Raw genomic sequence first — 26,356 nt, forward strand, 5'->3', positions numbered from 1 at the left:
GCAATTTTATTGTCTCTTCCACAGCATCCTTCAAAAAAATTATGTTTTTGACTCTCGCCCAGTTATTTATTCATGTATAAATTTGTCATAAATTTGATAATTCACAAATTAGCAATCGCACAATTATCATTCATTTCTTCTGTCGAAATAATGTCGAAGCTAAATTATATTTACCATATAGTAGTAGTGATTGCAGACTTCAATAAAGGCAATGTATTTTTATTTTCTATGGCCTAAAATCTTAAATAGCGTTTTTGGCAACTTTTGATTCTAACAGGAAAGTATTACTTGGGTTGATGCAAATGATAAGGCAATATCTTACTACATTCAAAGTAAAAATTTACTACCTTCAAGGTAGAGAAAATAATAACTGTTTTTAATCTTTCATACAAATTTTCGACTTTTCAAAAATTACAAAAATGTAGTCAAGGGTGAGTTCATCCTGAAATATTCAGTAAGTGTTAAAATCAATGCAAGAATATTTCTTTCACATTATTCACATGAAGTGAATGCTAATATATATATATATATATATATATATATATATATATATATATATTGTAAAATTCAAAGGTTGAACTTTGCTGAAGAGCAGTGATGAAGGAAGCTAGTGCAGGTTGGAGAAGTGAGAGGAAGAGAAAGACAGAGATAGCGAGAAAGAGGAAGAGAGAAAGAGAGAGAGAGAGAGAGATTTTGTTATAAAAAAACAACTCTGCTTGATGGAATTTCATTAATTTGCTATTGTCAGCATATTTCAACAATTCGTTTTCTACCATTATGGTACCAGAATTGCACTCGTTATTCTTCCTAACAAATTTGTTCAAGTACAAAAAAATTTATTATTTTATATTTGTATATTTCATTTCATGTGCATTATTTATTGTAATAATACCTCATGAACTTGCTTAATGAACAGTGATTTCCTTTGATATATTAATAAACAAAGTGGTATAAAGCATCCGTCAATAGCATACAGAGGCGTAAGTGGTAGTGTGGTAGAGGTAAGGAAACTTGTCTCTACGTTTTAAAAAAGTATTAATTTATGACAGAATGAAGAACTGTAAATTCTTTGAATTTTACTTTGTTTATTTTTTATTACATCGTATGTTCGTTATAATTTCGCAAACTATTGCTTTTTTAACTTTGTTAGAGCGTCATTTTTAGTGGTTTTCATGGTCGTATTGAATCTAATAAGGTTGGTATTCTGGGGTTTTTCAGGCTATTTTTGATAGTTTAAAATTGTTAAGGAAGGAATAATTTTTTTTTTTAAAGTTCTCTTCTTGGCTATCTTTTTTGTTGATGACTATTTGTGGTTTGTTTTAATGGTTGAATATTTTTAATGAATTTCGATATATGAGTATTTAAAAAATATTTGTGAGTTTTTTTATTTTTTATCTCAGAAATGATACTAACTGGAATGGATAAAATTCTGAGCCTTATGTTCAGTAATACTGAAAATCTGAATTGTGAGTGGCTGTACGGAACAAAACAACTTTTGTTATGGATTTCGACGTATTAGTGGGACATGTCAGCTATTTTCACGATCCATCGATCTTCAATGCGATCAAATTTAGCATGGCGAGGACATTCCACTTTTAAGCAGTTGACATCAAAGTATGGATTTGAATACGGTCGTCTACTCCAGTCGTCTGTTCAGGAAATAAAGAACTTAGAGGAACATTCTATTCAGCCATTTGATGATTTATTCAACAGAATTTTCGTATAGTTTCGCATTTCGCTGGATTTCCTTCGAGCTTCCAAACTTAAGTATACACTTCGCCGCGATATTTTGCTTTCTTCAATTGGGACGGCTGTTTGGTGCAAAACACCCGGGATATTTGTATGCTTGTGTGTCTCCATGATATAAGTGTGTATGTGTGTGTGCACAAGTGCCGAAAGCATTCCGCAAAAGAGCTGTATAGCAAGGGTTCTCCACGAACAAAAAAAAAAAAGTCCCGAGCTACTTTTTTTAATTCCAGAAAGTTATAAAAAGCTTCGCCAAATCTAAGAATTTTCATTTATTTGTTCAATCCATTTCGTTTATTTCGCCCATCATCCATCCATCCATCCATCCTTCCATCCGTCTGTCCATCCGTCTGTCCGTCCGTCCGTCCGTCCGTCCGACCGTCCATCTTTCTATCTATTCATTCAGCTATGTATATAGCTGCTAGCTATATGCAGATCTAAGCAACCGGCCTGCTTCTTCAACTGTTTAATTACTTCAGTGAGAAAAAAAGAGAAAAAAAAAAAAAAACGAAACCCTTTTCAGCAACATCACCTCGAGTCCTGCATTAAAAGCGGCTTTGTACGCTTCTCTACTTATCCTTCTTAATCGTTTAATTTTATCTGATCACTTAACTATTCGAAGCGTACATTATATTTTATATTATATATGTATTCATTATCTCGGGAATATTATTAAAATGACCTCAATAACAATGGAATGATTATATTAGGATTATATTTTATAAATGCAGATGCAAGGACAAAGCGTTATGTTTGCATTTTAAAAATTAATCAACACTGAAATGTATTGTATATGTGTTGTGTATCATCTGTGTATAAACTGTGAGCTATCTACTAAATTTAAATAATTTATAACAAATGACAGAAGTTTTACTATCAGTATTTCATTAACCGATTCAGACAAATTAACTATCCAAACTCTCTCCTGTAACAGCGCCATTAGACACTAGTCTAGCTGTGAATAAATTATATATTCATCCAAAACGAGCCCGTTAAGCATTATTCATCTGCATATAAGTAAGCATTCACAACTTTCGCAGTTCATTGTTGTAAATGCACAAAGATTTAATAAAGCATATGCAACTGTATGACTAAAATGTTTGAAGAAGAAATGGCTGATATCGTATGACAAACTAGTCATGAAGTGAAGTAATCACCAGTAAGTGATACGGAATACGTCATTTCTCGAAAAGGACTATTTTATACTCTGCGTGTTATGCAAATGTTTTCTAATTGCTTCCTATTTCTTGTTTATGTGCTGAATTCGGAGCATTTTCGAGGAATCTTAGTGAACGATCTTTTGAACCACTACCGAACTCAAACTTTATTCATATTTCCTATTTTTTCAAGAATTATGTAAGCAACTTTTAGCAGCGATTCATAATCACTTTTTAATTGTTAGTAGCAATCGATTTGTTTTATTCAGCAAAGCGAATGTACTGTCACTTATTCATCAGTCTTGTACGTAGACTTCCTTAATGAATATTGGTTAATTTTTCTGTAGGACTCACTACCTTTACCGATTGTATCGTTTATTTTCTCCTCTCCTGCTCGCACAGGCTTTTTTCTCTTTCCAATACCATTCGAAAATCTGGTTTTGCAAATTTTCTAATCAAGTATGCGAAAATTACCGCAGTAGGAATAGTAACAGTAGCAAGCAATCTATCCATACTCATTAAAACTGGAATTTTTGGACCACCATCGTCTGGCATGTCATTTTGATTGCGCTACATTTGTTTTAGTTTTTGATGAGAATGCATTTATAGCTTCATCACAATGATAAAGCTTCCTGCATTATCAAACAAGTTTTTATAGACTCTAAGTTTAGAGATAGCAATTATTGATCGATGGCCAAATCAATACCCTTGTTTAAGATATCATATTTTTCAAAATTTATGCAGTATTTAACATCAAATCCAGGAAGTCTTTGTTCTTCCGTTTGATCAAACCACCTGCTATGTTAGAAAGTTTTGGATTTGAGAAAATGAGAAGTTCCTAAATATTACGATGCATAAAGTGCATATAATTTGACAAAATTAATTGTATCTCTTACATCTTCCTCAGTTAATCGACATTCCACTTTTTCCCTCCTTTTTAGATTTTGGATACATCTATTTGTAATCATTTAAGAGTTGCTATTTGTTTTGCAGAATTAATTATTAAATTGACCATATACATACAAAGGCATCTATTTCAAGCATTCTCGATATTTTTTAACTGCGTAAAACAAATTAAACCTTTCGAGAACAATTGCTGGCACCTGCAATATTTACAAACTGAGGTTTAAAATGAGCACACACATACACACGCACACAGACAGACAATAGAAATAGACAGAGAGACAGTTGGACAAAACAATATGCATATTTAGGCGCGTGAAGTATTATTTATAATTGTGGTAGCGTGGTGCGCGTATGTGTGTCTGTCTAGAGAAATTAACTAATTCATTTGATGGGAAAGTGTGTTTATGATATTATGTCATTATCACCGCGATGCGATGATACTACTTCGGATGGCACCGACAATTAATTAGTGTTTGAGGGAGTCGTTGCAATCAATCGATCTTCAGTGAATCCATGAGTGATGTGATATGATGTGATATGATATGATATGATATAGGAATACTCATCACATCACATCTGAACCTCTCCTCCAACTTATTATGTCTCAAAAATGTGTAATGCTATGCTGTCATCAGTGCCATTCCTATGTTATCATCGTTGTTATTGTTGTTGTTTGATGCGTAACACAATGATACTTCCCTTCACCATTTTTTTAAGTAAACATTACTTGTGTAGAGAGAGAAAAAGCAGAATGAAGATGCACAGGAAGTCAGAGAGCATGCATTTTTGCAACTGCTCGAAAGTTCTGCAACTCCATTTTCCCTAATTTTTTTAAACGAATTCATTTTCTAAAATTTTCTTCTTATCGCTGTATAACAGATATTTCATCAGTCACCAGGTACATTTACATCTTGACTGATATTAATAAATTTATTGATTGATTTTTAAACTTCATGCAGTCGAAAATTTCGAAATCTTTTTTATGCTGTCCGATTTGTCCTCGTATAACAGTTAAACGAGAAAGCAAACAAATCCCATACTCGCTGAACTTTGTTGCATTATAGTGACATTTCATCTTTAATTCATTATGTCTCGAAGATTTCCCGTTAATTTCTTATACCAGGCGATGAAATTCAGATAATTTAAATATTCTTATTTCGAAACACATTTATACATTTCATCCTGCTATGCCGAAAATGCCTGAAGTTTATTGTCAGTCACTCTTATCACTTCCTTACTGATCTTAAACATTTTTGGAAAATACCGAAATCGTTGAAATAATAATCGAAATCAAATGCTAAATATTCGCTCTCATTATCACTGGTCATTGCCTCATTGACCTTTCCAAAATATTAATCAGGTTTATGAATCTTATAACATCGTAATAAATGTGCCTAACCTAGTCATCACATAGATTCGTTGTTCATCTGCCTGCTAGTTTGTCCACTTTTTGATTTCGACATTTGCGCAATTAATTTATTTGTTTGCTTAATGGTACTGTCTATATTCTCTGTCAAACAGCTCAAGTCATGATTTCCCATATTTTGTATTATCATTTAAAAATTTCCAATTGCGGTGCAGTTGGTCAGAAGTAATTAAGGTCAAAAATTCAACTGAGATGATAACGAGGGGTTGTAGCAAATACGGAGAGGGAGAAAGAAGAGCAAGGACTGGAGAGAGGGATTCGAATTTTGACTTCTTCCCGTTGCGATCGTAGAATCACACCATACAACAACGACGCAATTCACAATATCTATCACAAATCACTAACTTCTATGCATAAAATGTATGCATTTTACATTTCGTTTCATTTCAAGTTTACACTGAAATCGCAAACGACACACACGCATACACACACACACATATATATACATATATATATATATATTTATATATATATATATGTATATATACATACATGCATACCGACAGCGACATCAGCACACATAAACACATTGACACAACACCCGTGCATACAAAATTGCGCATATCACTTCGTTCACCCTCCATTCTTTGAAATTTACCTAATTCTGATGAACTACCACAATACTACTTCATTTTAATTTCCATACATATGCATAAAGATGCGTTTGTGTTGGTGCGCAATCATTCGTCAATTTCCTTTATTACTATGTAAAATTAAATTCGATTTAAATTTGTACATTTGTTTAAGATATGCTGCTAACTGTTTTCATTTCATCAAAACTGGAATCATTATCCAGTTAAACAAAAACTGATGAGAAGTTTTGAAATTTGCTCGATTCTTGGATGGGCTAATTTCAGTTGAAAGCTTTAGGGCTCGTAGTAGAAAATTAAGATATGAGATATGGATACAGTGGCCAGTTTTACGTGGTCTGTAAGGTCTATAAAATTATTATCCTCCCACGCATCCATAAAAAGACATCATTTCACCTAAATCGATGTTTATGGGTACCGCATGCAAAGAAGAATGCTTTCATTTGTGCCCATATGTAATTTTAGAAGTAGTTCGAGAATATGAATTTGTCATCAGCCAATACAATACATCATAATATATGCATATATATACAACATACACACACATACATTGACTGCTATGCTGTGTTAAGGGTAACTGCATATACTCTGCAAAAAAGAATTGAATTCTTGCAAGCGTCATCGTCGCAGTAATGGTTGTCAACCTTATTCATATAGATTACAACAAGCGCGATTAAAAATAATTATCAGAATAAGGCAAGAGAAATTATCATCACTATTTTTATATCACTAGGACAGTACTTATCACCCCCCATTACGCCGTTGCTGTTTCAAAAAAAGTTATAAATACAGTTTGTATTATTTACACTTCAAACTTCTTTCTAGAACTAGGGTTCTCGAAATTAATGCAAGTACTAAGAGTTGTGAGGCATTAAGCAGAGAATATACATGTGCCACATAAATTACAGCTAAGAAAAAAGTTGCACTTTTGCTAAAAATTAAATTGTGTCTACATATATTATGTATATATTTATATATAGTGCGAGAATCGTTTATCGTTTAGAGAAGGCGACAGTTAAATGTAAAATAATGATGATAATGGTGATAGAGATGCCATTTGGAAAAGTCGGGCAGAGAATTTTTCAGCGTTAATTCCGCTTTATTACTTCATCGACTCTCAACAACTATGCTCATCGCTTCGTTTTTTTCCACAATCACCTCCTCAGTTATTTTAATTCTTAAATATTTGTTTGTGAGAAGTGCATATAGCTACTTACTTGTTAGAACAATTAAGTACCTAAGCTTACGTGACGCTGCTCGTCATCCTTTAGCTCATTCTCTGATATCGTTTGGATTTTTCTATTTGCCAGTATTATATTTATTCACAAGACAACCATCCCTTTATTGATTGCTAATAGTTGATCATACGACACGACAGAATATTCTTGAGGTATAGGCATTTTGATCTCATTCTTTCAGTTATGTCCCATCAGCAAATTTATTGAAATTAGTCATCATGCTGTCAAGAGAGAAAACAGTGGCAGGACTTCATGCGACCATCGATTGATACGCAATGCTTAAATATCAAATACCAGATGGCTTTCAGTTTCGGAGCAATGTGCATACTTCCCGGTTCGTTCATTTACCAGAACAAGTAAGCCACTTTGTACGGACTCTATTCGATTGACTTGATAACTGCAACGCTGGTTCCACGTCCGGATTGCTGCAGTGTTTATCAGTACTGCACTACGGTATACGTATGCGTGACATGGCAGCGACGAATTTGTTGTAGAATCACTTACTCTCTAGCACTAAAGGACAGTATTACAAGCAATACCCAAGCCAAGTGGACATCTCTTCCTGTTGCCCACTTCGTTTCTCCTTTCCACTGCTTTCTCTTCAAGCTTCGTCCAACACACCAACAAAAGACAGCGACAACGACAACAGTGATGAATTTCCCTTTCCATAGATATACGTAATGTTTTTTTTTGGAATGGAACAGGGCAGAATCAATTTTATGCATATTTTGTTCCCTCTGCGAGAAATAAACTCGCACATACACTTATCCCATACACTCCACTTATATATATTTATCTATTTTATTTTATTTATTTATTCATTTATAAATGTATTATGTATAGACACATCTATCGTACACAATTTAATATCGTCTTCATCATCATCGATATTATATATATGCATTTGCATACGTACAATAACAGCTGTTTTATTTCCATCCCACTGCAAGCTGTACAATGCTCTCTGTAGTTGTTCACTATTGCAGTGACCTGGAATTGACCTATGTGTAGCGGTTACTTCATCTCAAAGCTTAATGCCTTTTCCAACACAGTTGATTTGGCAGATTTTTGAATTGTGGTATGAGCAGTGCTTTTACATAGTTAATTTGACTTAATCGTTGCACAGGTAATAAAAAAGTATGGAAATTAGCTAATGAAAAAACGAAAGCGGTGAATAGGAATGCCAATACTAAATAATAGGTTAATTTTAATTTGCTTTTTATTTCAGTCATCTGAGTTTGTATTGAACTTTTTATCACATTTTGCTTCATTTTTGTTTCTGATTTCTTCAGTATTAGATTTCAGTTATTCTCAAATTTGACCATTCATATTTGTAGGCTTGATACTGTAGTTTAAGATATTCTTATATGAAATGGTCAATCTGCCAATGTAAAGTAATTCTAACGGCCATCGTTGTATACATCCACAGTTGTTTTATCATGATTTTATCACGATTCAGGATCCAGTTCAAAGAGGCAGAAAGTACCATATTATAATCGTTTTATTCAACAAATTTATCAATTTGTGACTGGCCTTCAGAATTTGATAACAGATTTAAAAGTCGACGATTCACTTACAAAGTGACGCATGTAGTATCGTTCAACATTCCCTCTTTTCTTTCATTTAACTTTTAGTCCAGTGTTTCCAGATTTCTTAATGATTATGAGCTTACTTATTTTATTACCCATCATTTCACGGTTGATTTCTTGTTTACCAAATTATTTAAATAGAGAATGTGATTTGTCTAATAATTTGAATGTAAATTATTAGCTTTAACTGTGAGCAGTATGAAGTTTCGCTTTTAAGAAAAAATTTAATCCAGTTAATTCACTAAGGAAATTTTCTAATGGCTGCTAGTGAAACAGAGGAAATTAAGTTAGCAGGAAGAAATTAAATAAGAGAAGTAGGAGAAAGGAACTAAGAATTTTGACGATTAAAAAAACTAGTGTTGAAATTAAAGTTATGTTAATGTGCGCATATCTTCGATCTACTTATAATAATTGATGATATGTTATGTATTCGATTACAGTTAGAGATCCTGTAGAAAAAGTAATTTGCTTGTATATTTTTGATTCGGGAACAAAACTGGATGTAAACATCTACGGGAAGCTGTGAAATTCATCGATTTTTGGCCAAAAATGTCAAGTATGTTTATTGAGTGTACTTCACGAGACAACAAACCTAGAAATGAACCTGCTAATACAAATGCGGGAAGACCTATGGAAGGTATGCTTTTAGATAATCTCACTGTTACTGTATTTATCGAATAGTACTTCAAATTCGAGTACTAAAGTGACACAGCCTTATCTGACACTTTACAAAGATTAGTGTTTAATGTCATCTTGTCTTGTCAGAGGCAATTTATAAAGAGATGGATGGATTCATGATGAAGATAGAAGGAAAGAAACGAAAAGACTGAAGGACTGTCTTCCGCTCGACAACACTGCCTTACCTTTAACGATGCTACGAAATGATGATAAAATTTCTGCAGATTCTAAACATCCCTTTGATGTGTAGTAAGATGAATAAACAATTTGATATTGACTGGGCTGCTGCAAGTTTCCATTGCAGTAATTATGAAGCGATCAAAGGATTCTGAGGCGGGATTTGGTGGAAACGTTTCTTCTTCCCCAGCTTTTTCTTGTTATTCACCCAATTTACTACTTCACTCATTTGTTGAACTTCACACAATAATGGCTTAATTACTTGAGAAGCTTTCGCAGCAGAAGCAGAATTTGAAATCTGATCCCATTTTACATTTCTAATTCACCACTTTTCGTCTGACCTTCTTACTATCATCAGCTTCTTTCAGGCTCAGGCATATCGAAGAATCTTGCAAATGTATCAGGTGATGTGCCAGTTGGTGGAACAATCTCATTTCAGGTTTGCCTGTTATCTCTTATCATTTTCCTTATGTAATTTCCGGTTTTCAGTCAGACTATGTAACTCACTTCGTAAAGAGAGCAAACTTGTTCGAAAGGGATCAGGAGTGAAGTGTATTGCATATTTAAATAGGCTAATTTGATGGGAGTGAGACTTCATTCGATTGGAAAAAATCAACAGGAGGTATTTATATTCAAAACTTTCAACCAACTTCTGGACAATACCTGGGCCGGAAAACTGCAACCCTCAACCCCTTGCTTCTCACCACCGCCTTATCGAATTTGCATCAATTTTCTTCTAGTGCGGTGTTTCACAAATTCCGGGACAGTGTGAAACTGTCACCGTGTCAAGGTTTTTCAAAACGTTAGAAACTGTAGGACCGAATGACGTTTTGTTTCCAGCTAGTTATGTGAAACCTGTTCAGGACTGGTTCCTTACCGCCATCTGTTACTACACACTTTGAGTCATATCGTTGTTCCTAATATGTAAATTAGCTCCAGTTTAATTGCAAAATGACACGATGTTGTGTGTTGTTTTGTGGTCTGTTCTGCTTGTTGGTGTCTGTTTTCCAACGTGATACATTTTTAGAAAGGGATTTCGGTTACTGTTATGACATCTCTTTGCGCTTTTAAGAAACTTCACTTGGTCTAATTTCAACTTAATTTGAGTGTTGAAATTTTCAGGTTACAGCTTGTAAACAGCAAGAGGGAGGGCTCAAAAGAGCAAGTGCTGAAACTTTGGTGACTGATACATCTGATATTGAAGCAAGCACGAGTACGGCTTTAAGCTGCAGGAATATATCATCAAATAGTCTCCTCGATCGGCGGCAACCATTAGTTAGTAAGGGTTCGAATCCCACATCGTTTCTGCAATCACTTTGAGTTGCTTTTATAACCTGATTTGCACAGAACTGTTTCTTTTTGTTGATAGTAATTGTGTATCCCAGAATTGGAAAAACAGGAAAAACACTGGAGTGTAGATGTGACATATTCCCATTTCTGGTTTACTGTTTATGCAATGGGACTTTGACTTCATTGTTTTACTCTAGTTCCTAGCATAAATTTTAGCGCCACTACCCGATTTTTGTGATAGTTTACATTATTTTATAAAGGTAAACGCTGAGGACTGTAAAATCTTCAAATTTGCATATTTTGCAAATTTGTTAGAATTTAAAAATTATATAAATGATTCATTTCATTTTAGCGGATAACAGCGTTTCCAGATCATCGTGCAAACGCAAACCAGCCTTACCAAAAAAACGACCCAGCACTATGCAGGAGGTGAAACACTTAATTTATTTTCACTTTTTTTTTGTGTGATTTAAATTGTTTTTTCTGTCTGAATTTCAGCCTGTGATCATAAGTGCTGAAACAGGTGAAGCTGTTGATGATGATACCACTCTTACGGAAGATTCGGTTTGTTCATCAGGAAATGTTATCGCCGGCAAGGATTGTAGATTTGGTATAGGTTTGATGATTTTGCATAACTTAGGAACTTGGCTTAAAATTCATAAATTGGTGCTTTATAGTAGTTAAATAATGATAATTTTTTATAATATTTAGTATTGCAGAGAATAACAATATGAAAGGAAAAACTGCAGAATCAGCTGACTTCTGTAAAGGTGGCACTGATTTACAACGATTATTATCAACGACAGAGAAATGTATACCTCCAAACTTGTGTGGTGCAACGGATGCAGCGAATATGTATGTAATGGAAAGACATCTGTTTCCATTTCTCCTCTTTTAATTCTTCTGCTTCAAAATTTGCCTTTTGTAACTGTCTGTAAGTTTCTGATACATGTTTGTTAGTAACGCCTAATTGTTTTTTGCTCGAAAAAGGTTTATTTTGCTTTTTTACAAGTTTTTTGATTCAAAAAGTGCTAGCACATATTGTATCAGTGAGGGATTCGTACTACGAAGTAACCATTAGCAATTATTTAGGCACAGTCCAAATGCAAAACGTTTGTAGTAGAGAGGGGAAAGTTTGGTTAAAGAACGGAAATTTTTGAATAAGGAATTTGTATGAGGCAGTGGAGCGAAGTAATGGAGTAGTTAAAATAATTCTCTTTACAGATCTTTTATGGAGAAATAATTGTTTCATAATCCTGTCGTGGTAACATTTATTACATTGTATGACTTTCGAGGGTACTGTAACGAAGAAGTAACAGTTTTGCACAAGATAATACATGTTTGTGCACTACTAACATCTTTTAGTTTGCATTGTGATAGCGAGCTCCTAAATGGTGAAATTAAAGCGGAACATTGGGAAACTTCATCGATCTCTTCTACTTCCGATGCACTGATGATAGATACACGGTCAAACAGCTTATCGTCGTTAGAAGATGTTAATGGAAAGCAACAAAATGTGGAATCGTCTGTTATCACAGATATAATTGACTATGTGGATTCTACTGAACATAATATGGGTTCATCAAAGGCTCTTCATGGACCTGTGGATATACAACTTACCGAGAATTCACCTTCACAAACCGATAGTTCAGTGGACAGGTGCTTTGTTTCGTCAATTTGCTTATGTTTAACAGTAAGGGAATCGCGAAGGAAGTGTGCATGGTGTGTGGAAGTGTCATATAAAAGTTACATTCAGGATATGTGCTCAGGTTAAATATGCTATTTTCCAATTTTTTGCAAATTTACTGCTACAAATTTGTTTCTTCCGTTGCACATTTCTTGAATATTTATAAAGAGTCTGAGTATTCTTTCATTGCATTGTTCTTGACTGCACTATCAACTAACATCTCACTGTTTAGTTATCTTATTTCTGCAGAGATATCTTAACTTCTGTATTTACTTGGCTTCACTTTGGTAATAACTCATTGCCGACATATGATGAAAACATAGAAGATAATCTCTATGCTAGAAAAGAGAAAGTCGAATTGTTAAGGACTTGAGGTTCTGTTGCTGTGCAAGTGCTTCGAATTTTTTCTTACTGTATTTTAGAACAAATAAATATCAAGAAGCGACCGATACGAAAATTTGCAAGCTCTCTGAACAATTTGTGGATCAACGGAATGGTTCGAATATGTCGAATTTGAATGATGTCTTGATTTTGAATGCTGCAGTGAACAGTTTTCTTTGGGCCAATGCAGGTGAAGTTTTCAAAATAGGAATTTTGTTTCGAGTTATTAAGATTTGATAATACATCCCGAAGCTATATCTTGTGATTTTCATCTTGTTTCAAATTATTATTAGAATTCGATAATATATCTTTGGAGTTATGTCTTTGTAGGTCAGTACATTGGTTCTTCGTTTATTTTTCCGTCTTGCTATGTTTTGATTAAATTTAGATGTAGCGTCTGAAATATGAGATAGAACAGACTCATTAGTGTGCACAGGATTTCGGGATCTGAAATTTACAGATTGATCAAATGAAGTTTTTCAAAAGCGACAGCTTCATAGTTACGAATTCCTATTTTTACATATTTTTTGAAGTTTCAAACACTCAAATAAAACATTTTTTTGATCTTTAGCCGACTGATAGAAGGTTTAGAAATTATCGTTATTAAAAAATATTTGTAGCTGCCGGAACGGATGGAGCAAATGCTTTCATCACTCCGGAAATGCTTGCATCTCTCTCAGCTGCTGGTTTATCACCCTCTTTAAGCGTTCCATGTGCCTCCAATCTTACCGACAGTATGTTTAATTTAATATTTTTATGAATTGCAAATATTTCTATTGATGAGCATGTTTTGCTTGTGTAGTATTGCCAATTTTTCTGCCTCTTAAATTCTGTCTTTCGCTTCATCTTATGCAATTGTAATCTGTTTTGTCATCACAGACATTGCTTGAAATAATTTTATTACGAAACGCATGCTTCCTCATCACTTCTTAGCATTCGACTCATTATTTTTAGAATAGTAGTTTTGCACCTTTTGTTTCTCATCAGTCAAAGGTTATTGCATGAACTTCTGAGATACCATTGCTGTGAATTGCATGTTTTCTAAGCGACGCGTGTCATATATCAGTAAATCCGAATGATAATCCTACTCTCCTATTCTTTAGCTGAAAGTTGTTTAATAGAACACAAATTTAACAACAGCAGTTTTTTTTCTGTGTTCTGACTAGTTCTTGCGAATAGTGATGGATTCGTTTTCAGTGAGTAGTGGGACGCGAGTCCTTAAAATTGTAAAAAGTTTTATTAAATATTGTAGAGCCGTATGACAGCGTGTTACTTAAAACAGCAAGTTTATCACCGAATGGTTCAGCTATATCCATGAAGCACGAGTTACTTATTAATAATGCTCATTCAACGGCAACGGATTCATTGCATCAGAGAACAGCTTTTGATTTGGCTGAGCATGTTGCACCTAAATTGGTACCAGAACCGGCGGAATACGTGGATGTTTGTGAAGTACTTTCTCCGCAGTATGAAACGTTAAAACCGCTTATGCCACTACAGCCTATTTCTGCAAACGAAGCTATGTTACCTGCATGTGAAACTTTGCTATTTAATCAGCGGGCTGAATTGGTAACCAAAGCGTCACCATATTATACCAATGATGGTATGTAATTTTAACTTCTTTTCCTTCTAATGCTTTATCTTTATTCGCATGCAATTATTACTTCGCTTATTATTTGCATATTGACTGAAATGTCCTTTTTATTATGTGAGGAACTTTATGTGGGCAGTTAATCATTATTTTACTATTAGTAATTAATACATTTGCTGCTCTTTCCATTAACATACTGAAATATATTCATTACTGTGCCGCAAAGTTATGTTAGATTGGTGTGGTTTATTAGTTAACTAATATTTCTGTCGAATTAGCTTTTGACAGACTTACTGTTGCAAAAAAGGACTTGCTAAAAGTGTTGAATTTCGGTATTGTTATATGCTGCAATATGTAATGACTGCTTGCTTGCCAACTTATCTGGTAAGAGACAATTTTGGGGTAATTTTTTTTTTTTAATTTGAAACGTGATGGAATGCAAATTTTTACTCATAACTTGTCAGTAATGCAACGAAACTGTAATCTTGCATTTTGTATATTATATACCTAAATTAGAAGTTGAACAGTTATAGCAATTCATCATTCATGTGGCGGTTGTGATAATTCATCTTTTCCCGGTAGGCTCTCATTCTCAAAAGTGATTTTTCAATCACAGTTATTCATATTTAAGAGCAAAAGAAATTTTAATGAACATATCAGAGATGAGCACTTATCATTCAAAAGGTCTTGTGTTCATGGGAGAGGAAGTCTTAAAGAGTTATTTCCATTTTAAACATCGTGTAAATATTTAAATAAAATACACGCATGAGTTAGAAACTAATGCCACCGCCAAGTTCTTTTATTCTCACCTTGTCTTTTCGACATTTACCCACATTTGGCCTTTTTTTTCATCTCTTTTTAAAGAAGAATATTTCATTATGAAATCAAAAGCTTAACAATTCTTGGATGCCACAGCTATAATTATGTGCTGTGTTATTTAAAAATCAAGAACTCCACTTCATTTTTATTTAAAATAGATATATGCTTGACTGCTTTGCATTTTTCCACAATTCATTAGTTCGTTATTTTTCTGCATGTCCGCTTTTTAATATAAACTTTAGTTTCCCCCTTCTTCCACTTGGACTTTTTAATATAAACTTTAGTTTCCCCCTTCTTCCACTTGGAAATTTAAATCCCAATCGTACCTATTAATTTGGAACCTTACTTTTGAACTCACTTTATTTGCAAGTTTTTGGCAATGTTTATAGGTTTGATGAGTGTTGATCAGCAGCAAAGCGCAAATATGTTGCTCTTAGAAGCAGCAGCTGCTGCTACAGCTGCAGGAACGATACGAGATTTACTAGGTTCATTTCTTTCTTTTAAAAACCTGCGTAGTTTTTTTTTTTTTTTTTCTACACTTCCAAAATTCTTGACAGACGATGTATGAACTTGCAAATAAATAAAGGAGCGTATAAAAGTATACAAAGTGCAAGAAATGCATTCATTATAGATACAGGTTAAAAAATACGTTTCTTAGTGAGACGAGCATTTAATTTTCATGAAATAGAATCAAATTACAGGGATTACATCAACAAATGGTAATGACGCGACAGCGATTGATGTTATGAATAGCCCTAAACCGAAGTTATCTGCAGTTCCATCAACGTCTGCTACGGCGGAAATTGTTGCTACCAGTACTCCAAACATCTTTTTTAATGATGATCATAATGGAATCAGCAAAAAACACGATCAGCGTTTAGGGGATCATTCTTCACTCAATGGTAGAGCAGCATCTGCCGGTGAAAATGCTAATATGGTAGACGTTGGTCATTTTCCAGAATTCATGATAAATTTATCAATACGTTATTATTCTCCAAACTAGTATCTAACTCTGTTCTTAAAGTAATGAAAAATCTCCACATGGGATGTTTCTTTTATTCGCTATCGTTCTGTGCTTATCAATTTTTTACTATAATATTTCTAAACGAATCCAGGAGATTTCTGAGAACGTAAATCCGTCTTTACTTTAATGTAATATCAGCTGTTTACATTCATTGCAGTTGGGTGATCCAAAACGTCAGTCGAATAAAGCAGTGAAGTGCAAAATTAGTGATATAAAATTAAGCGTTAAAAGGAGAGCAAACGAAGAGGTTCTTTCCATATTATTCGAATAGGTGATATAGTTTTTGTTTTGTTTTGGTTTTTAATATTCAGATTTTTTTTTTCAGTATTCACAGTATTATCAGGAAAATGAAATTTTGAAGGATAAGATTTTTAGAAAGGTAAATGTCAGTTGTCTTTCTGCAACTTTTGATTTTTATCGATGCAATTCCAGACTCTGAGCAGTGCAGCACGTGCAATTACTAAAGAAGAAAAGATTGATTTGGATGAGCTGGAAAATTTTGCTCAAACATTCAAAAAGCAACGCATCAAGTTTGGTAAGATTTATGATATCAGTTTGATGAATTGCACAACTAATTTTTTTTTTTTTTCGTAAAGTTAGACAGGTCTGAAGTTCAGCATATAAAAAATTTTTTATTGCTTCCAGTAATTTGTAAGCTCTTTCAATTTGAACTTTACATGAAATTAAACTTCACTGAATTTGGCAGTTGTAGGTTTCACTCAAGGTGATGTTGGTCTTGCTCTTGGACGCCGTTATGGAACTGATTTTTCGCAAACAACTATATCACGTTTCGAAGCACTAAATTTGTCCTTCAAAAATATGTGCAAATTACGGCCATTGCTCAAAGAATGGTTGGAGGATGCAGAAGCGGCATTGGCCAACGGCGCTACTATCAGTGATCTCTTGGATGCACCTTCTAAAGAGCCAATTCCACAAGTTCGTTTGTTGTTGGATTTATTTCTTTTTGTCGCAGCATATATCCTTGCTAATGGAATTCTTTCAGCGATCATATTTTTTACATTATTTGCAAAGTATTCCAACTACACATAATGATGGTACCTCAGAATTTCTTTTGTATTCGAATGTCAGCTATGCTTCAGCAGTTTTTTCGTACATCGCTTGATATAGAACAATATCTGATGAAATGAAAGAGAACTGTCATTCGAAAAGATTGATGATATAAATATTTTAAGAGCTCTTTCAAAATTTCAGTGTCTTACTCTCGGGAATTCTTGCTTGTAATATGCATCCTAATCATTAGCTGGTCTAGAAGCTAATTATGTTCTTTTATTTTTTTATTTTTGTTTTTTGAGGAAGAAGGTAATTCTGACTTGTCCTATTTTATTTTGACTTTTATCGAATTTTATTTTGCTATTGTATGCACGATTCTGAGAACTGCTTAGACTTAAGTTCCAGAAGGGCTTCGAAAAGGGGTATTCAATTAGAAGTTATACATATGAATAGTTAATATTTCCATATTTGAAGAACTGCTTCGAAATGGAAAAAGACTTGCTTTCAGTTTTCATTCTGCTTCCTTAATTTTAATCACAGGTACATAGATTGTTAGTATTGTTATTTTTGAAAATTTGGCATCAAACTGGTAATTTTGTCAATTGAATATCTTAGGAAACTTTATTACTTGTTATTCTGCTATTTCAGGAATGATTTGCAAAACAAACTTGTTGTCGTTTATTTTGAACTGTAATTTAATGGCAAAACTGAAATTATAACAGAGGAGTACAAAAAAAAAAAAAAAAAAAAGGGGAAATATTACAAGCTGAGACGGGACAAGCTTTATAACTCATGCAGTGAATTAGACTGTGAAATTTGATACTGAAGATAAGCGTAGTTGGTGCAACTGGATTTATAGTGAATCGATTCATAGATATGTATGTCAAGATGGTAGCAAAAATGCCGGTGAGAATAAAAGGTAAACAGTAAAATAGGTAATGAATGCTGTTGTTCTGTTGCCTAATTCACCTTAAAAGCGATGCAGAGATGCACGTTGGTTTAGCTCTTGAAGGTCGCATATCACGATTTAAGTGCTGTCAGTCGAGGAATTTTGGAAGTAATTTGTATTTGAATAAATTTATCGTTTATTCATGAATGTTCTGATCTCTTCCTAGTAATGTTGCGTCTTTTAGGAATTTCGGAAATTCCGTATTTTTTTGCACTGAATTTGGGATATGATTTTAAAATTATATCGTGCAGTAAAAGCCTTTCTTACTAAAGCTTAAGCTTTTTCTGTCTTTCCAATTTTTTCTGTTATAACGTCATAGTGTTGCACGCCCATATAGTCTACCGTATTAAAATTTGATAAGGAAATCATTAAATAGCATTTTTGACCTTTTAAGAATAATCCATATCCCGTTTTATATCTTTGCACACTTTATGGCATTTTACATTTGATATTTCGTGTGTTTGCTACTTTTATTACTTAATATCGAGGTCTTTATTACCTAATTTGTTATAGGAATTGAGGAAATCTGATACAGCGGTAAGGAATGTTTATATTTTGATAAGGATTTTGACAACGTGAGTTTATTGCATTGGTAATAGTGTGGAATGGTGAAAAACTTCTAAAATTTAATGAGTTGATTGAGTAATAATTGGTGATATTGTAAGTCGTTAACAAATGCTATTATAATTGGCGATATGACATATACTGTTATTTAAATAAATAATTGAGTTAGTAATCTAAGTTAGTAATTAGTATTTATGGCAAAAGCGTCTGTTAATTTGTTTTGCCACAAAATTCTGTTTTGCATGATGAAAGAGTTGGAGATTTGAGTTCCCAGTGTTTACTATAGGTGAATGTCGTAGATCGTTTGTTTTGTATTATTTTTCATTTTCAAAGAAATTTGGTTACTGATTCTAAAATGTAGTCTTCTGTCATCCTCGTTCTGGTTTGTTTTTTTGTTTTTTTTTTGCTGTAAAATTTGTCTTAGGATTAATTTTTGCTCGGTGGTCTTCGAACATATATATTAAGGATATTTATTCAGATTTTTTTCAGGTATATTAGTACATTTATTCAGACTTTTAATTATACCTTCCTTTTTTCCAATATAATTCTTGAACAAATGCTATTATAATTGACGTGCTTGCATTAGTGAAGGTTCCGAAAAGTAGTTTTGTATTTCATGTAGTACACTCATTAAAGCAGCTTAAGCTTTTTATAGTCTTTCAAGATAAAATCTGGTCTGTTATTTATGTCAGATTTCTTAAATCTGCTATAAGGACCATAAATAAAGTGGCAATGATTTAGACAGAACTGTATTTTAGAGAAGAAAGTCTTTATTTGAAAGCTAGGCTTGATAAATAAAAAATCAAAAGTTTGAAGAGATATTTTGTAGTTGTAAAGTTGATGAATTTCAGTATCCAACATCGGTGATACATTTGCCACTGAATAATAACAAACCGAGCTCTTTAATGAGCATTAATGCAAGCAGTGGTAATAAAATGCCATGCGACGAGTTACCATCACCAAATGGATCTACTGTGTGCAGTTCAGGCGCTGGTGGTGGTGTTCCGCTGAAAAAACGTCGAAAACGAACCAACTTGGATTTAGCACAGCGTTCAGCACTGGATGCTTACTTTGACATGAACCCACGTCCGGACCACGATAGAATGGCGGAAATCGCCGAATTGGTAGGGCTAGATCGAGATGTAAGTTATTTCATAGCTTTGTTTTATCACGTGGTTGTTAGACTGAGTATATCTTCTCATATTAGTTTCCACATTCTCCATTCCAGCTGCATCACGATTATCATGATGATTTTGTACATATAGTCTTCTGCTGTTTTTACGTAAACGCCCCATAAAGTTTCTATTTTCACTTGAAGTGGCTCATTTATTCCAGGTAGTTCGCGTATGGTTTTGCAATCGACGACAGAAACTTCGTAAAGAATAATTCATTATATTAGTTGTGCGGTTCTGTTCGTCCTCTCCATTTCAGTATCACGCTACGATTCGCTTTTTTGCCTTTGTTGCCTCAGAAGTCTTTCTCGATACAGAGTAGTCATTTCTTCATTTTTCTTTTTATTCTATTACTTTTTGACTTTTTGTTCAGGTAAAATCATTCAGCGGGTTTATTGCGATTTGTCTTCTTGCAATTCATTCTTTCACTTTTTCTGGTGGGAATGGACATTAAAGCTTATTAGCAGCCTAAGGAAATAAAATTACAAGTTCATGACCTTTTAGACATTCGAAGCGCGAAGTTTACATGATTTTTCAAAAATATGATTTAAAAATGGTATTTTTATATTTAAGATTATTTATTTCTTGTAAATTTTATTCTTAGCTCATTGGTCTTTTTGGCTGAAAAAGTTCTATGCTTTTTTAAAAGTTGACTCTCTGTCATCGCTATTCTTGATTCCGTGAATTTTTCTTTTCATGTGCCTTTTAAATTCTTTTTTCAGCGTTCATACTGTATTTACTTTTTTGTTGCTTAATCTGCTCCTCTTTCGTAGCATTTTATCTTATTTTTTTTTATCATTTAATGCATTTTTGGCAAGAGCGTTTTCTTTTTTGAATGTTTGATTCTATTCCTATGTGTATTTTCTCCATTATTTATGCCAAATGTATGCATATTTATTCCTTTTTCCAGATTATGTTGTTGAGAACTGTCAACCTTTCATCAAATTAGAGTAGCTCTCTCACCACTGCATCCAGTTAAGTTCTCTTCCGGTACAGCTTTGCTCAATAGTGATCGACTTTGTTAACAGATCACTCCTGCATGAATAATTTCAACCATCCACATCTTCTATAACTGTTTTGAGTTCGATGGTCGGTTTCAGTATAATTTCTCAGAATGCGTTTAAGTCAAATATTTACTGATTCCTTGTTATCTACCATTTACAGGATAAAGTAATTTTTATTATTTTTTTTATAGAACTCACTCATCATTCTCTGGATGCGGTATGTCTCGAATTAAAATGAGGCGCATTTATTATTTATTAATGAAAGTTCCGGAACATTTTGAAACATACATAACAATATGGGCTTTTAGTATTCATGTAGCATAAGAATCATGTATTTTTAAAATGTGTTCCATAGATTTCAGTTATTTGAAATGCAACAGATATGCCGGTGTCCTTTGAAGGGATTGTTTCCCCTGGCGAATGTGCTAGTGTTATAAGTTTTCGTTTAAAGTCCCAAAAATTTAAAGATGAATTAAGATGCAAAAAAAAAAAACTTTTTTTTGGATAACTCGAACTTGGAATTTCTGTAAATTTGTGACTTTGACTCTTGAATTATCGTCATCGTCTACCTTTATCTGTGTACATGGAAAACGCAAATGGTAAGTTGTAGTTTTAGTACCGATATTCCCTGGTAGATACCAAGAAGATGCACAGATTGGTTTAGGAAGACGATTTACTACTTTGCGATTCCATAATTTTAGAATCAATCCAAATTGCTCTTCAGATTATGATGTTTGGGATATATTTAATGATAGTGATATGTAATACCTCTTTGGGATCATTCTCCGGATTCATATTTTAGTTTTGTCTATTATAGATTAATCCTTTTTGGAAATATGGAAAGTAGAATAATTTCCCATAATGAGTTTACATTTATGTGTTTATTACTATTTCCCTGTGCGAATTATTATTTCTGGTGATTTTATCTTGCTCGTCTGATGTCGGTGGTTCAGTCTCCTATTTTTTGCTTCAGTTGAAAGGATTGTATTTATGCAGATGTGGTTTTTGGTTTCAACCGCTACTTGTATTTGTGTTTGCTTGCATCATCCAGACGACGAGTATGTGTTTGATTATCGTGGCCAGTTTGTTTATTGTAACATCGCTCGAGTAATACGATTGTTTTCATCATTTTGTCGATTTTACTTTCCTTTGTTTAATATCATATGAAATAATCGTCATTGCTGTTATAAATTCAATTTGTGATACAACAATAATAACGCTTGTAGTTTTTGGTTATTTTACTAAAACATCGTTTACCCAAACAGCAAATATATTTTGGACACAAATCCTAACTGAGAACCAAAAGTCAGTAAGGAATTCTGACTATTAGCAAGTGCAGTAGAGCAGACCAGTCAACTAGAAAAGTGAGGAGTCAAAAAGAATACAGGTACTGTTCACTGACTCACGCATAACCGTTTAATTCAAACCATTAAAAATTTCTGAATACACACCTGATAGTTAATTTGTGTATGACAGAAGTGCTAATTTCGTCCGCTGCACTTCATTTCATTCCTCTCTGCAGTTGCTTTCGATAAGTGTCGTGTGAACGAGACAACAGAGGAGACAAATGAGATATTGAAATTTATTAAGCTAAATTTCGAGAAAAGTTTAATTGCTACTCTGTATGAAGTCTCCAGTTTTAGAGTATTTTTTCCATGAGAAGCAGTGGAGGTGACATTAACGATGGAAGTGCTAGCTAAAGACTGATTAAAAATCAGATTGAACTAAGGAATAAATTAACAATGTTTTGCTTAATTTAATTTTCAATTAGTTTCTTCCAAAAGTGTAAATAACATTTAAAGTCCTCTACCTTGCTGTGTTGATAATTTGACATCCTCTTCTGCGCCACTGATTTATTGTTCAAGTAGTGATGTGCAACAGGTACAGTGATCTTGTTAATAATGTTTTCTCATGGTGTTAATGTTTTTCTCATCTCTTAATGTTTTCTCATTAATGTTTTCTCTATATTTTACTTTGCTCATATTGTTTACATATTATTCAATAACTGAAATGAATTGCTGGTCAAAATTATTTAGGTGTCATCTTTACCGTTGAAATATCGCTTATTCACCTGCACACAGTGCACTAGAGGTATTTGTAAAATTTATATGCAAAGGAAGATCCGGAGGTATTGATGTCAACAAACAATGTAAATATGTGCTTATTTTTGGTGTTTGGTGGACTTATTTTACTCAGATTACTGGTATTTTTGTTAATTTGTCGGGATAATTCATCAATTTATTATATATTATGACTTTAAAAGTTAAAAAGGTGCATAAAAAATTAAATTAAGACGGTTTAAAACGTTTAAAAAGCAGGTAGTATACGTTATGTAAAGTATTAATCTAATCGACAAATTGTCTATTATTTATCATGAAATGCATCCTGAATCATATTTCTGAAATCTTAATTAATGTTAAATAAGAAAAGATTTAACTCAATCTAGTGGGATACCACTTTGATGACAGTATAATATTACGTTCAAGTTAAACAGACACGTTGCATCACTCTTACTGATGGCATTAATTCCTTGTCCTGCTGGATCACAAAATCGTAAGCAACGATCACCAACTCCTAATTTATTGTCCGCTAAATTCAAATGATGACAACATTTGCGATTATCCTGAAAAGGAAACTCGACTTCGTAAAACTTTAAGAGTAATTTATTTCTTCAAGAAAACTACACACAAGAGATTGTAAACTCATACATTTGTTCTATTATTATTCAAAGGATTTGCTGAAATGTTAGGCGGAAAATTTAAATGCGTTGTTAATAAGCAATATATAGGTCAAAATGATTCTGAGCAAACAAAAAATAATTTGAAATTCGAGACAGATCTATTAATATTAATTGCTAGAATCTTGTCGAGTTTCTTACAACCCGTTTTGCATATTTGCGATGGTACTTGATTAAAGAAATTTTAGGAGTAAAGGATTTCATTTTTACCTGATTTTGTGAAGCACAATAGAGTATAGCACTGATATGTTTCAGGCCACATTTTTTAGATGCAATTGTTTTTATTAACTAAAAATTTACTGTGGTAAACGTATTGAATGATATAAATTCTTTCGTGAAAAAGAATAAACTGATTTGGTTGAAAAAAAAGTAAGCGAACAGTATAATATGAAATTAAAAGTTTCATTTATAATTTGAGTGAATCCATCCAGGAGTTCATTACTATCTCTGGGAAATCCGTGCTAAATTCATATCTCTTATGATTAGCCAAGCAATCAGTAAATTTATAAATAGCTTTTTCATACCAAATTTCGAGCTGGAATCTCTTCAATTTCGTATTGACATAAATCATGGCATCCTTCTGGTACGTATAGTTGGCAACATTGGCGGAACAGTACGTCGCTTTGACTCCTAGTGACACATGGACTGTAATCTGTTTTTGGATGGCCGCATTTCCCCTAGCAAATTTGCTATTATTAAACTAAATAGTTGTTGAATGTCTACATTATTGTCAAAATTACCTAACAATTTGATAAAGCTCGGAAGAGACATTGTTTATGAGTTGGAAAAATTGATAGGATATCTTCAAGCAAATGTGACACGTCGTGTTACCAATAATTAATGTCACCTTTAGTACACCTGAGTATTATAAGAAAGAAAACAATGAGACATCTTGTTTGAAGAAAAAGAAAAAATAAATAACTCGGTGACAGAACCTTTTCCTCCTCTGCTCTGCAAATTGTGCCAAACCAAATGAAAGTAATTAATGACAGCAAAATTAGTTTCGATAACATTTCTTTTTCTGAAAATTGAATTTTTTTTGAAAGCTAAGATTTGGATTTTGATATTGAACCAAGTTTACTTCATAATGAATATATGGGCGCACTTGTACGCGAATAAAACATGCGACGATTTAAACATATGCGTACAATTCATAAAAACACGTACACATAAACTGATCGCATCAGAAAAGTATTAATTTTTTAGTTTCAAAAGAAATTTAAGTGAAGAAAGAAGAAATAACGAAATAGAAGGTATTTTTGGAGCAAGATTGGACTGAGTAGATATGTAAAAAGATACGGAATGTACCTGTTGTGAATGGATGGATGCATCTCTCAGAGATGGATCATGTTATATTAAATATGTTAAATCTCTGATACCCGGAATTCGGGTCAATTTTATTCTTGCAACGCGGTGCAGATCCACAAAAAGAGTAAAATTCTGTATGGATACCAATTCTGCCCCATCCAACACATTCAGGCATTTCAAACCAATCAATTTATCACAACAGTAATCAAAATAAAGAAGAATCATTATGCATTTGACCTAAATGAGTAGAAAATTTTCTTTTATAAAAGTCTAATACTTTCTTATGAAGGCATGGCTATTTTGCAAACTTATTGAGTGGACCGAGTGTCCTCGGTGTTTCGTATTTTATGTCTTATTATTTATCTTATTATTACTATTATTACCATCTTTATTATTATTATTATTATTATTATTATTATATTTAGACTTATTATTTTTGAAAAGGCATTATTACTCATTGATTTAGATAAGCTTAAGCCAAGTAGGTTAGTTCATTGTACCACTTCCACTAAAAAAATGGAACAAATTTCATCTGAGAAGAAAAAGTTATCGCAAGTGAGTAGCAATTTAGTTATTCATGCTACAATTATCTTGCGCTATTATCTTCCAGTTCGTCTCATTTTTGATTTCTAGCTTAAGTTCATACTTAATAATTCACAGTGATACTGTATCGCTGCACACAACGATACTTCGTTAAGTGGTGGACCAAAAACATTTCACCTTATGTTTACCTCTTTCATTGTTAAGGTACCGAGATGAAAAGTACGGATATGACAGGTTAAAACGTTTGCAGCTCCTTATTTATATTTCTTGCTTTAGTCTGGCATGTCATTCTAAATCTAATATGCGATTTCACCTTTTTGCTCAACTATAGTTTCCGCATATTTCATGCACATATTTACGTCTCGCTAGTGTTATACCTATATTTTTAGTCCTCGTAACTTAATAAATTCTTGTTGACTCGTATCACTCGTAACTTGTAGACTCCACGTGTATATCTGTACTTGATATTGTTTGCACAATATCATTAGCTAAAAACGAATGAAAGCAAATAAAAGCAACATAAAACTTGCATTCAACAGAAATTTTAATGATTATTATAAAATTTAGCTTCAGTATTAAATACAATAATGTCGAAATTGAATTTTATAAATTTTTGAGGTTCTCATCTTTTTTTAAGTTTTTGAACTGCCTATGTAGTAAGTGAATGAAATTCAATTGATTGTGTATAGAAGGAAGAAATGTAATGCCGTTCGTCAAGTATCACAGTACGATATATTACATTTAATGGCAACTTCTAGCCTAATAAATC

The 26,356-nt window shown here is 33.1% G+C and overlaps 2 protein-coding genes across 4 annotated transcripts; one reads left to right on the top strand and one right to left on the bottom strand.

Moving 5' to 3' along the window:
- Positions 1-9,201: 9,201 nt before the first annotated feature.
- On the top strand, positions 9,202-20,209 carry Bma-ceh-18.1 (Uncharacterized protein; the record flags this gene model as incomplete). Of its 3 annotated transcripts, XM_043075398.1 has the most annotated exons (18): positions 9,202-9,289; positions 9,876-9,946; positions 10,630-10,786; positions 11,150-11,226; positions 11,296-11,407; positions 11,517-11,652; positions 12,163-12,456; positions 12,907-13,055; positions 13,486-13,599; positions 14,118-14,468; positions 14,990-15,034; positions 15,665-15,760; positions 15,977-16,212; positions 16,457-16,546; positions 16,732-16,834; positions 17,012-17,235; positions 19,675-19,965; positions 20,159-20,209. In XM_043075398.1, 18 exons carry the CDS (start codon positions 9,202-9,204, stop codon positions 20,207-20,209), a joined length of 2,685 nt encoding a protein of 894 aa, XP_042931332.1. The 3 variants fall into 3 exon arrangements, with proteins under 3 accessions (XP_042931332.1, XP_042931331.1, XP_042931333.1); XM_043075397.1 differs by lacking the exon at positions 14,990-15,034; XM_043075399.1 differs by lacking the exons at positions 14,118-14,468; positions 14,990-15,034.
- A 3,227-nt stretch (positions 20,210-23,436) lies between these two features.
- On the bottom strand, positions 23,437-24,749 carry Bm10296 (Uncharacterized protein; the record flags this gene model as incomplete). The annotated part of the gene is made up of 4 exons (XM_001898230.1): positions 23,437-23,622; positions 23,947-24,024; positions 24,261-24,413; positions 24,672-24,749. 4 exons carry the CDS (start codon positions 24,747-24,749, stop codon positions 23,437-23,439), a joined length of 495 nt encoding a protein of 164 aa, XP_001898265.1.
- Between the last annotated feature and the right edge of the window lie 1,607 nt (positions 24,750-26,356).

This window comes from Brugia malayi (genome assembly GCF_000002995.4).
Source record: "Brugia malayi strain FR3 genome assembly, contig: Bm_v4_ChrX_scaffold_001, whole genome shotgun sequence".
Taxonomy (NCBI): Eukaryota; Metazoa; Nematoda; class Chromadorea; order Rhabditida; family Onchocercidae; genus Brugia; species Brugia malayi.